The sequence below is a fragment of the Staurois parvus genome, unplaced genomic scaffold, assembly GCF_062004578.1.
Source record: "Staurois parvus isolate SC_StPar_1 unplaced genomic scaffold, SC_StPar_1.0 ptg002140l, whole genome shotgun sequence".
Classification (NCBI taxonomy): Eukaryota; Metazoa; Chordata; class Amphibia; order Anura; family Ranidae; genus Staurois; species Staurois parvus.
Window position 1 is genome coordinate 4,330,270 of NW_028319936.1, and position 13,440 is coordinate 4,343,709.

At 46.1% G+C, this 13,440-nt stretch overlaps 1 protein-coding gene across 2 annotated transcripts in view; it reads left to right on the forward strand.

The window, feature by feature from the left end:
- Positions 1 to 3,454: 3,454 nt before the first annotated feature.
- The window catches only part of LOC149432475 (uncharacterized), a 208,866-nt gene continuing 198,880 nt past the window's right edge, over positions 3,455 to 13,440 (forward strand). The window contains exon 1 of one of the 2 annotated variants that reach the window (XM_089665126.1): positions 3,455 to 3,760. In XM_089665126.1, coding sequence (XP_089521252.1) covers positions 3,573 to 3,760 — 188 coding nt within the window. In that variant the 5' untranslated portion in view covers positions 3,455 to 3,572. Of the gene's footprint in view, positions 3,761 to 3,786; positions 3,892 to 13,440 lie in introns of those variants that run through there. The other variant, XR_016308989.1, reaches the window with a different exon arrangement.

Consider the following 13,440-nt stretch of genomic DNA (forward strand, 5'->3'; position numbering starts at 1 on the left):
TACCAGATGTTTCATTGTCTGTTGACAAAGCGCTGTTTGACCTGTCTGGGTCATTGTATTGTGGTAAGCAGCCACTTTAAGAAGTGGCCGCCTCTTTAAGAATGGTCAGGGAATATGTAGCATAGTGTATTGTCAACTATAGCCGTCCCAGTCCTTGTAAGCCAAGCAAGCCTAGCCTACTGGTAAGTGGCTGCCCCCATATTCAATGGCCAGGAAGTACAGGAGACTAAAGAAAGGAAGAAAAAAAGAGTTCCTATGGTTCCAGATGTGCAGTTGTCCACAACTGATGGCTGGTACTGGTGTCTTACAGGAACATAGTCAGTTGGATGCATTTGCATACTAAGGGGGGGGGGGGGTGAGGTCTACTCTGGACGCACAGTTTCTAGGGGTGCTGCAGCCTCTTTGCCAATACTAATCCGGCAACCCCAATGGTACAGCCTGCTAATAAGAATTTGCACGGTGTGTGTGTCCATAGACCGCTGTGCACAGCACACACTGTTTAAACAGTGTGCACAGCAACACCAGTGGTCACAGGAGGAAGTGCAGAGATAGTTGGAAGGAATGCGACCACATAGCAAAGAATGGTGCACGTGAAACCTGCTGGGCTACATTGAAACCATGTGATCACTGATCGAGGGAGAGAGGAGGTTGTGTGTTCTGCTACTAAAGGGGTTGGTACCTGGTGGGTTGGGGGGCGTTATGCTACTGAGGGGTCTATACGGGGGGTGTTCTGCTACTGTGGGGGTCTATACTGGGGGGAGTTCTGGTACTGGGGGGGCCTATACTGGGGAAGGACTTTCTAATACTGAACGGTCTGTACTGGGGGGGGGCAGCTCTAATAATGAGGGGTCTGTACTATGGGGGAGTTCTACTACTGAGAGGTCTATACTGGGGGAGGCTGTTCTAATACTGAGGGGCCTGTACTGGGTGGGGAGTTCAACTACCGAGAGGTCTTTACTGGGGGAGCAGTTCTAATACTGAGGGGTCTGTACTGGGGGGCAGCTCTAATACTGAGGGGTCTGTACTGGAGGAGAGTTCTAGTACTGAGGGGTCTGTATTGGGGAGGCAGCTCTAATACTGAGGGGTCTGTACTGGAGGAGAGTTCTAGTACTGAGGGGTCTGTACTGGGGAAGCAGCTCTAATACTGAGGGGTCTGTACTGGAGGGGAGTTCTAGTACTGAGAGGTCTAGGGGGGGCAGTTCTAATACTGAGGGGTCTGTACTGGGGGGGGAGTTCAACTATTGAGATGTCTCTACTGCTGGGAGCAGTTTTAATACCGAGAGGTCAGTAATGGGGGGGGGGGGCGAAGTCTACTACTGAGATCTCTATACTGGAGGGGGGGGGGTGGACTTGTTCTGCTACTGAATGGCCTGTGCTGAGGTGGAGGGGGGGTGTTCTACTACTGAGAGGTCTGTGTTAGGGGAAAGGTATAGGAAAGTTATACTACTTAGGGTTCTGTACTTGGGGGAGTTGTAATACTTTTGGGTTCTGTACTGAGGGGGGTTCTTTTACTAGGGGGGTCTTTACTGGGGGGGGGGTATTTTGCTACTGAGGGCTCTCTAATGGGATGGTGTCCTACTACTGAGGGGTCCATACTGGGGAGAGTTCTACCAGTGAGGGGTCTGCACTGGGGGGATATTCTACTATTGAGGGGTCTGTACTGGGGGGGAGGTGTCCTGCTACTGAGGGGTCTGTGCTGGGGTGGAGTTCTACTACTGAGGGGGTCTAATACTGAGATGTATTCTGCTACTAAGTAATCTGTACTGAAGGGACTTTCTGCTACTGAGAGGTCTGTACTGAGGGAGGGGGATGTTCCACTACTGTGGCGTTTGTACTCTGGAGATGAAGTTCTAATACTGAGGGGACTGTGGAAGAGGTATGTACTGGGGGGGCATTCTGTTACTAGGGGGTCTGTACCGGGGGGGTGTTCTGCTACTGGGGAGTCTGTGATAGGGGGACGTTCTACTACTGAGGGCTCTGTACTGGGGGGGAGTTCTAATACTGAGATGATCTGTACTGAAGGGATGTTCTGCTACTGATGGATCTGTTCTGCCATCGAGGGTTCTATCCTGGTAGGGTTTCTCCTACTGAGGGTTCTATCCTGGTAGGGTTTCTCCTACTGAGGGTTCTATCCTGGTAGGGTTTCTCCTACTGAGGGGCTGTCCTGGTAGGGTATTCTACTACTGAGGGGTCGGTGCTGGGGGGAGTATTACTTCTGAGGGGTCTGTGCTGGGGGAGTTCTACTACTGAGGGGTCTGTGCTGGGGGGAGTTTTACTTCTGAGGGATCTGTCCTGGTAGGGTATTCTACTACTGAGGGGTCTGTGCTGGGGGGAGTTTTACTTCTGAGGGGTCTGTGCTGGGGGGAGTTCTACTACTGTACTGGAAGGATGGAGTTCTAATACTGAAGGGTCTATATTGGGGAAATGGAGTTCTAATACTGAGGGAACTGTACTGGGGAGGAGTTCTAATACTGAGGGATATGTACTTGGGGGGGCATTTTGTTACTAGGAGGCCTGTACTGGGGGTTTTCTATTACTGAGGGGTCTGTAGTGGGAGGAGTTCTAATACTGAGGGGTCTGTACTGAAGTAGGTATTCTGCTACTAAAGGGTCTGTACTGGGGAGACGTCCTGCTACCGAGGGTCTGCAGTGGGTGGGGTGTTCAGCCACTGAAGGGTCTATACTAGAGGGAGTTCTACTACAGAAGGGTCTATACTAGGGGTGGGGGGGAGGAGTTTCACTACTGAGGGGTCTGTTCCATGAAGCTCTCTATACACTGTTGTTGTGCTAATCTGAGGGTCACATGAAGTTTGGAGGTCTTTAGCTATTGACTCTGCAGACAGTTGGCGACTTCTGCGCATTGTGCGCTTCAACATGTGCTGACCCCCTGTCATTTTATGTGGCCTACCACTTTGTGGCTGAGTTGCTGTTCTTCCCAGTTGCTTCCACTTTGTTATAATACCACTAACAGCTGACCGTGGAATATTTAGTATCAAGGAAATTTCACGGATGGACTTATTGCACAGGTTACAACCTATCATGGTACCATGCTTGAATTCACTGAGCTCCTGAGAGAGACCCATTCTTTCACAAATGTTTGTAGAAGCAGTCTGCATGCCTAGGTGATGATTTTATACACCTGTGGCCATGGAGGAGATTGGAACACCTGAATCCAATGATATAGAGGGGTGTCCCAATACTTTTGGCAATATAGTGTGTATATATATATAGGCAGAGTTTCTCGCTGCCTGCTTGCAGTGCTGAGAAATGTGTTCTGGGAAATGTAAGGGGGGTCCTCACATCCCCCATCTCTCCGAATTGTCTGCACTCTGAGGGATGCTTTTGTGTTTTTTTTTTTTTTCTCTCTCACATATTTCCCCTGAAAATACCTCAGTTTTCATGTAGGGGGAGGGGGCTGAACGGTGGGAGTGCTGTGGGTGGGATGGAGGCTGAACTGTGTGTGTGGTTTTTTTAGGGGGGACCCCTAACAGGTCCGTGTGCCCGGTGGGTGAGGGAAGCACAGGACACTCTTCTCCCCTCAGGTGACAAGGTTGTGTTTTGTTGTCAGGCTGCATGACGGGGGCGGAATGTCGTGTGTGGGCTGGTCGGCGAACACCAAAGGAAGAAGGGAGAAGCGGTGGCGCCCCACTTGATCGCCTGCCATGTGACACAGAGGAAGACGTGGGAAGGAGAGGAGCTGTGGGCAGACTATGGCAAGGAACGAGACGAGTGTGCGGGGGCATGGAAGTCTATAAAGGCAGGTGAGAGGAAAGTACAGACAGGAGGGGAGGAAGGAAGGTGTATGGACGAGGCAGCTCCGCGTATGGTTGAGGTGACCTGTGTCTGGGAGGAGGGCAGGAAGACGCCGGGTCCCGGTCACTGGTGGGTGCAGGTAAGGTGGAGGATGAACACGGGGCACTTCTAGTATCATGTGACTCCTATATTATCATGGGACTACACTGTTATTATGGGGGTGTTCTTTTATCATGGGACTCCGTTATTATCAGGGTCTCTTCCATTATCATGGGGCTCCTGTTTTATGGGACTCTTCAGTTATCATGTGGGTCCTCTGCGATCATGGGACTCCTCTGTTATGGGGCTCCTCTGTTATCATGGGACTCCTCTGTTATGGGGCTCCTCTGTTATGGGACTCCTCTGTTATCGTGGGACTCCTCTGTTATCGTGGGACTCCTCTGTTATTGTGGGACTCCTCTGTTATTGTGGGACTCCTCTGTTATCATGGGGCTCATCTGTTATGGGACTCCTCTGTTATCATGGGACTCCTCTGTTATCATGGGACTCCTCTGTTATGGGACTCCTCTGTTATCATGGGACTCCTCTGTTATGGGACTCCTCTGTTATCGTGGGACTCCTCTGTTATCGTGGGACTCCTCTGTTATCGTGGGACTCCTCTGTTATCGTGGGACTCCTCTGTTATCGTGGGACTCCTCTGTTATCGTGGGACTCCTCTGTTATCGTGGGACTCCTCTGTTATCGTGGGACTCCTCTGTTATCATGGGGCTCATCTGTTATGGGACTCCTCTGTTATCATGGGACTCTTCGGTTATCGTGGGACTCTTCGGTTATCGTGGGACTCCTCTGTTATCATGGGGCTCCTCTGTTATGGGACTACTCTGTTATCATGGGACTCTACAGTTATCATGGGGGTCCTCTGTTATCATGGGACTCCTCTGGTATCATGGGGGTCCTCTGTTATCGTGGGACACTTCAGTTATGATGGGGCTCCAGTGTTATCATGGGGCTCTTCTGTTATGGAACTCTTTGGTTACCATGGGGCTCCTCTGTTATTGTGGGACTCCTTTTGTTATCATGGGGCTCCTCTGTTATGGGACTCTTCAGTTATCATGGGACTCCTCTGTTACCGTTGGACTCCTCTGGTATCATGGGACCCCTCTGTTATCGTGGGACTCCTCTGTTATCGTGGGACTCCTCTGGTATCATGGGACTCCTCTGGTATCATGGGACTCCTCTGCTATCGTGGGACTCCTCTGCTATCGTGGGACTCCTCTGGTATCATGGGGGTCCTCTGTTATCGTGGGACGCCTCTGTTATCGTGGGACTCCTCTGGTATTGTGGGGCACCTCTGTTATGGGACTCTTCAGTTATCATGCGGGTCCCTTTCGGTATCTCGGGGGTCCTCTGGTATCTTGGGGCTCCTCTGGTATTGTGGGAATCCTTTGTTATCATGGGACGTTTCGGTTATCATGGGGGTCCTCTGGTATCATGGGGCTCCTCTGTTATTGTGGAACTCTTCAGTTATCATGGAGGTCCTCTAGTATCATGGAGCTCCTCTGTTATTGTGGGGCTCCTCTGTTATCCTGGGGCTCCTCTGTTATCATGGGGTTCCTCTGTTATCATGGGGCTCCTCTGTTATCATGGGACCCCTCTGTTAGCATGGGGCTCCTCTGTTATTATGGGACTCCTCTGGTAGCATGGGGTTCCTCTGTTATCATGGGGCTCCTCTGTTATCATGGGACTCCTCTGGTAGCATGGGGTTCCTCTGTTATCATGGGGTTCCTCTGTTATCATGGGACTCCTCTGTTATCATGGGACTCCTCTGTTATCATGGGGTTCCTCTGTTATCATGGGACTCCTCTGGTAGCATGGGGTTCCTCTGTTATCATGGGACTCCTCTGGTAGCATGGGGTTCCTCTGTTATCGTGGGGCTCCTCTGATATCGTGGGGCTCCTCTGTTATCAAGGGATTCCTCTGTTATCATGGGGTTCCTCTGTTATCGTGGGACTCCTCTGGTATGATGGGGGCCCTTTGTTATGATGGGGGCCCTCTGTTATGATGGGGTAACTCTGTTATCATGGTGCTCCTTTGTTATCGTAGGGGTCCTCTTATTGTGGAACTCCTCTGTTATCATGGAGCTCCTCTGTTATGGGACTTTTCGATTATCATGGGGCTCCTCGGTTATCATGGGGCTCCTCTGTTATCGTAGGGGTCCTCTTATCGTGGGACTCCTCTGTTATGGAGCTCCTCTGTTATGGGACTTTTCAGTTATCATGGGAATCCTTTGTTCTCATGGGGGGTCTTCTGTTATCATGGGGGTCCTCTGCTATCATGGGGCTCATTTGTTATTATGGGGCTCCTCTGATATCGTGAAGCTCCTCTGTTATCTTGGGGGTCCGCTGTTATCATGGGACGCCTTTATTATTATTTGGCTCCTCTGTTATCATAGGACTCTGTGTATGTCAGTGTGTTCTTATTTTCCTCCTCACCCCCCACCACACACACAGGAACTTTGTGATGGGGGCAGGTGTAGTTAGTGCTCCTCTTTGAAAATAGACTTAAAAAGGGAACAGAAGACCAGTACTGTATGATGTGCTGCTGCAGACCCTCTTCTCACATGTGTCGTCTGCATGCTCTTGTAGAAGCAGAAGGGACCCTGTAGATTTAAGGTAATTGAATGACATTTTAATTGATAAAGCTCAGTGTATTATATACAATTTCCATTTTTTAAGCAACATGCCTGTGTTCATTCGTTGTTGCTTATCTCCTGCATCCTCTTTCTGGCCACTTAATGTGTGTTAAAATGGTTACATTTCAAAAATAAATACTTGTTTTTACCATTTGTATTCTTTATGCTCATCTCCTCCAGCCTCATTGCAGCCACTTTCCTGTTAGATACATACACTCAAGTGATGGCTGCATGGCATTTCTAAGGGAGGGTTTCCTGTCGGGGATAACATTTGACCATGCTTGTGTAATGTGTGTTTAAATGTTAATTTTTGCTTTAAATAAAATACTTGCCTTTACCCTTGTTTGATCATATGTTGTTGATCTACTTTGTGGCCACTTTCTTTTTACACTCCAATGATATCTGCATGGCATTTCTCAGGGTACGTAATGGGGGTCAATATCGGTGACAAGAGTTTACCATGTCTGTAATTTGTGTTGAAATGGTCATTCACCCTTTGTTGGGAATCTTCTGCATCCTATTTGCAGCCACTTTCCTTTAGATGCATGCAGTCCAGTGATGGCTGCATGGCATTTCTAAAGGAAGGTTTTCAGATGGTGACAACAGTTAACCACAGCTGTGCAATAAGTGTTGAAATTGTCGGGTTTTTTTTTAAACTACCTTTTTCATCCTTTGATGCTGGTCTTCTGCAAGCCTTTCCTTTTACATCCATGCACTCCAATGATGGCTGCATGGCATTTTATAGGAAGGGTTTCCTGATGATGGCCTGATGATGACAAGAGTTGACCATGCCTGACCATGACCGTGTAATCTGTGTTGAAATTGTCGTTTTTTTTTTTAAACTACCTTTTTCATCCTTTGATGCTGGTCTTCTGCAACCCTTTCCTTTTACATCCATGCACTCCAATGATGGCTGCATGGCATTTTATAGGAAGGGTTTCCTGATGATGTCCTGATGATGACAAGAGTTGACCTTGACCATGTAATCTGTGTTGAAATTGTCGGGTTTTTTTTTAAACTACCTTTTTCATCCTTTGATGCTGGTCTTCTGCAAGCCTTTCCTTTTACATCCATGCACTCCAATGATGGCTGCATGGCATTTTATAGGAAGGGTTTCCTGATGATGTCCTGATGATGACAAGAGTTGACCTTGACCATGTAATCTGTGTTGAAATTGTCTTTTTTTTTTTTTTTTTTTAAACAAAATACTTGATTTTTTTACCTTTTTTTTGTTGTTGTGAATCTTTCATCCACTTTGTAACCACTTTCTTTTTACATGCATGGAGTCCAGTGATGTCTGGCGGTATTTCTAAGGGAGGGTTTCCTGATCGTGACAACAGCTGACCATGTCTATGTACTGTGTGTTGAAATGGTCATTTTTAAACTAAAATGCATATTTTCACCATTTGTAATGCATTGTTGCTGATCCCCTGCAGCCTCTATGATGACACTAACACCAGTCCAGTAATTGCATGATATGCTGCAGCTGCAGAATCTCTTGTCACATTTGGAGGCTGCATGGCAGCAGAAGTGACTCTGTAGATGTAAGATAGAATGACCTTTTAATTGCTATGGCACTGTGTATCATAAACAATTGCTATTTTATAAAATAAAATCCTTGTCTTCACCTTTTTTATTCTTTTGTTGCTGATCATGTAGTCCAGTGATGTCTGCCTGGCATTTCTCAGGGCTTGCTCATATAATATCCGCTGAGCTGCGTTGATGTGTGTAGATGAGCACAGGCTCAAGACAAGCACACATACAAAACAATTGTTACTATTGTGCCCTGTGTTCACGCTATACATGTGGAGGTGTGCACTGTGTAACATGTATGCCTTTTTCACTGTGCAGCTCAGCTCATCGCATTCCATTCTTGCGCAGCACAGCTCACCAGACTGCACTTCGTGATACACCACAGGTGCATTAAGTTGAATGAAGTGTCATTATGTGACACTTCAATAAAGTTAAAAAAAGTAAACAACGTGATGTGTTTTAGCCAGCCATACATGGGTCGATTTTCAAATGATTTTTTGTTCGAAAATCAGACCTAAGAATAATCGGCCGATTTTCACTCTGTTAGTGGGGTGATTGCACCGGCCGATTTTTGTAGTTCCTTCTCATTTCGTTTATCGGGCATGCTGGAAAATTCGTGAAAACTACCAATTTTCTAAATAATATGTGGCACCATCGGATTACAGAACAAACAATGTTTTTGATCGAAAAATCGTTCGGAATTCGACCCACGTATGGCTTGCTTTTGTAACAACACATCATACCGCCCGTACACAACGGATGCCAGCATGCACGAGCTTAAGTGTGCAGGCTGGTAGGCACGAGCTCTTAGATTGGGCAGGATAACAAAAAGTTAAATAATTCCTAACATCTAACATTCTTCTGCTTACCATTGTAGAGTCCTGAAGTTACTAAAAATGAATGGGAACATGGGAGTTGTCATTGTTGATTTGCTGATCACGGTTTCACTACCTAGTGAGTTGCTGACCTGGATCAATCAGTGAAGTCAGAAAGTCAGAAAAGGATTTTACCGATTGATTTACATATAATTTCATTGCTGTTGTGGAATTCATTAAAAGGATATTAGGCTCTTAGTCATATAGTCAGTATGAATTGCCCAGGTTAGTGACAGATGTATTTTATGTTACTACATATCCTTCCTCCAACCTAGTAAAAACTGCATTTAATATCTTGAAAACGTAAAGGCTTGTTTGGCACTGCAGGGAGTAATGTTCAGTAACTCATAGCAACCAATCAGACTTCACTTTACTGAACTCAGACCTGTGCAAGATGGACTATGATTGTTTACTAAGGGCGTACTTTGCAGTTAGTGTTTTTCCATTTCCTTTATTTAATGCTTGAAGCATTAATGGAAGATGTAACACAAAATTCCAAGAATTTTCTTTTTAAAGGGATATTTCACCCTTATAATAAAGTACGGAGTGCAGCCAAGGGGTCACAGTTATTCACAAATCATGGTACAGTGTAGGGAAAATGAGTGTCTATTAACATTTTTGCTTTCAGAGCTGTTTTTGCATTTTTTTGTACACATGTTTAAAAAATCATTTTAGGCTTGAAGATTACACAAAACCCTGAAACATTATACAGTGAAGGAAATAAATATTTGCTCCCCTGCTGATTTTGAATGTTTGCCCACTCACAAAGAAATGATCAGTCTAAAAATCGAATGGTAGGTGTATTGTAACACTGAGAGACAGCATAGCATCAAAAAATTCAAAAGAAATGCATGTCTAACAAATTATGCACTGATTTGCATGTTCATGAGGGAAATAAGTATTTGATCCCCTTCACAAAACATGACTTAGTACTTTGCGGCAAATCCCTTGTTGGCAATAACAGAGGTCAGACGGTTCCTGTAGTTGGCCACCAGGTTTGCACACATGTCAGGAGAGATTTTGGCCCACTCCTCTTGGCAGATCCTCTCCAAGTCATTAAGGTTTGGTGGCTGACGTTTGGCAAATCAAACTTTCAGCTCCCTCCACAGATTTTCAATCAGATTAGGGGCTGGAGACTGGCTAGGCCACTCTAGGACCTTAATGTGCTTCTTCTTGAGCCACTCCTTTGTTGCCTTGGCCATGTGTTTTGGGTCATTGTCATGCTGGCACACCCATCCACAACCCATTTTCAATGCCCTGGCTGAGGGAAGAAGGTTCTCATCCAAGATTTAATGGTACAGTATTAGAACTCCCCCAGTACAGAGCCCTCAGTAGTAGAACTTCCCCCTAGCACAGACTCCCCAGTAGCAGAACACCCCCCCCCCCCAGGTTCAATAGCAGCAGGTGATCAAATACTTATTTCCTTCACTGTATATTTCCTGATAGCAGACACCCTAGAGAATAAATAGCGCTAGTTATTTTTTCTGTCACACGATATTACTGCAACAAAACACAAAATTTCAGTAAAAAAAACACTAAAGTGAATTTTAGGACACACAAGTGCAATAAATTACCAAAATTATTGGTAAAATATACAAGGTGAGGTTGCACCGAGAAAATACCCTACTTTACTAACCTTAAATTTGTGTGCGCCTGTGAAATGGCAACAAACTTCAGTACCCTATATTTTCCATAGGCGATGCTTCAAATCCCCTACATGTCATCAGTTTAGCATTACGGAGGAGCTCTTGTGCTATAATTATTGCTCTCACTCCAGCGTGTGCAGCGATATGGAACAGGTATATCGCAATCAATGTTTTCACGAGTGGGCACCCTGGCACATGCGTTTACGTTTGTACTTGCGTATGTAGGGGTGGGAGCTCAAAATGTTTTTTTTTGGGGGGGGATGGTGTAATGCTTAAATGTAACTTTATTTTTTTGCAATAAAAAAAATTTTTTTTGCATCACATTGGGTACACAGAGTCACCTATTGTGATGATTTTTAGGTGACAGGTTCTCTTTGATGAGACATGCAGGGTCTTTGCATGTCTCATCTGGGGTCCACTGAATGTATTGCAATACATTCCTCCCTTATCCTAGCTGGGGAAAGTGACATACGTGATCTGAAAGTGACGTCATACACGTCGCTTTCTGGGTCACAGCAAGAAAGTTAGGAGAGCGGATTTGTGTCCACTCTCTCCTCTACCCGCCAGCACCCGCCAAGTCAGCCCACAGATGGGCAAGTGGAGCCTGACGTACATGGTGGGTGCCACTACTGGGGGTGTGTGGAAGCAATAGAGCTGCAGCGCAGCTGCCCGACTGCTTCCACCTCAAAGGCAGGAGTCTGCCTGTCAGTTTTATACAGAATCTGTGGCTGCAGCCACCGAATTGTGTGTAAAACCCCTCCGCTGCCAGGTTTGTATGACGTATGGACGTGGCAGTGAAAGGGTTAAATTCTAACTAAGCAGGCAGGCTGTTTTTTTTTTTTTACTGAAGGAACATGTTCACTGAACTGCACATGTATATACATTCCTGCACTATGCCTGTGTGCCAGGATGACTGTACTCCTATGCATGCACAGGTGTTATGTTATTCCATGACAGCCAATCAAGATGGCCAAAGACTGGCTTCCGGAAGAAACTGAGGTGCAGTCCGCTGACATCAGACTATTTGAGCTAAGGTATTGTGGGCATTAGTTCTTTAAATTACATACCTGTAGGCCAACCTTAGCTTCAGCAAGGCCTGCACTCTCCTTCATCCACAAATCCACATTTGCACAGTACACTCTATCTCATCCACAAATTGCATTTGCACAGTGTGCGTTCCCTCATTCACAAATACACACTTGCACACAAATTTGAACATGTGCAGTGCACTCTCCCTCATATTCAAATTTGTACTTGCACAGTATACTTTTCCCTCATCCACAAATCAGCCCATGTGCAGAATGCTCTCCCTTGTTCAAAAGTCCTCACTTGAACGGTGCGCTCTTCCTCATTCACAGATTCGTACTTGCACAGTGCACTCTCCCTCATCCACAAATACGCATTTGCACAGTGTGCTTTTTCTTGTCCACAAATATGAACGTGCTGGCCACTCCCTGGACTAAAAATTTGTACTTGCTCAGTGTGCTCTCCCTTGTCCAAAAATTTTAACACGTACTGTGCATGTTATCTCAACTACAAATTCATACTTGCTCAGTGTGCTCTCCCTCATCCTTAAAACCGCACATGCACAGCATGCTCTCCCTTATCCACAAATTCATACTTGCACAGCATGCTCTCCCTTATCCACAAATTCATACTTGCACAGCATGCTCTCCCTTATCCACAAATTCATACTTGCTCAGTGCGCTCTCCCTTATCCACAAATTCATACTTGCACAGTGCGCTCTCCCTCATCCACAAATTCATACTTGCACAGCATGCTCTCCCTTATCCACAAATTCGTACTTGCTCAGTGTGCTCTCCCTCATCCACAAAACCGCACATGCACAGCATGCTCTCCCTTATCCACAAATTCATACTTGCACAGTGCGCTCTCCCTCATCCACAAATTCATACTTGCACAGTGCGCTCTCCCTCATCCACAAATTCATACTTGCACAGTGCGCTCTCCCTCATCCACAAATTCATACTTGCACAGTGCGCTCTCCCTCATCCACAAATTCATACTTGCACAGTGCGCTCTCCCTCATCCACAAATTCATACTTGCACAGTGCGCTCTCCCTCATCCACAAATTCGTACTTGCACAGTGCGCTCTCCCTCATCCACAAATTCATACTTGCACAGTGCGCTCTCCCTTATCCACAAATTCGTACTTGCACAGTGCGCTCTCCCTTATCCACAAATTCGTACTTGCACAGTGCGCTCTCCCTCATCCACAAATTCGTACTTGCTCAGTATGCTCTCCCTCATCCACAAATTCGTACTTGCTCTGTATGCTCTCCCTCATCCACAAATTCATACTTGCACAGTGCGCTCTCCCTCATCCACAAATTCATACTTGCACAGTGCGCTCTCCCTCATCCACAAATTCATACTTGCACAGTGCGCTCTCCCTCATCCACAAATTCATACTTGCACAGTGCGCTCTCCCTCATCGACAAATTTATACTTGCACAGTGCGCTCTCCCTCATCCACAAATTCATACTTGCACAGTGCGCTCTCCCTCATCCACAAATTCATACTTGCACAGTGCGCTCTCCCTTGTCCACAAATCCTTACCTACACAGCAGGTCCACACTCTCTCAACTACACATCCACAATTGTGCAGAGATCTCACCCTCGTCCACAGATCTGCACACATGCAGTATGCTCTCCCTTGTCCATAAATCCGCACAAGCACAGGGCTTTCTCCTTCCCCCTATCACAGCTCTGAGCTTCATTATGGGTCATGTTTAGTATCACTTTTGGACTCTAAGCACATGACAAGCAGTAGCCTATATGTTAGAAATGATTTCGTGTTTTTAAGTCTACACAGTCTATCATCTGATTTTAAATGCTTTTTTGGGTGTGTACTTCACTAGTGACATATGCAATGTTTAAAAACATCCACTTTTCACAGTATTGCTTATCCAGGTTTG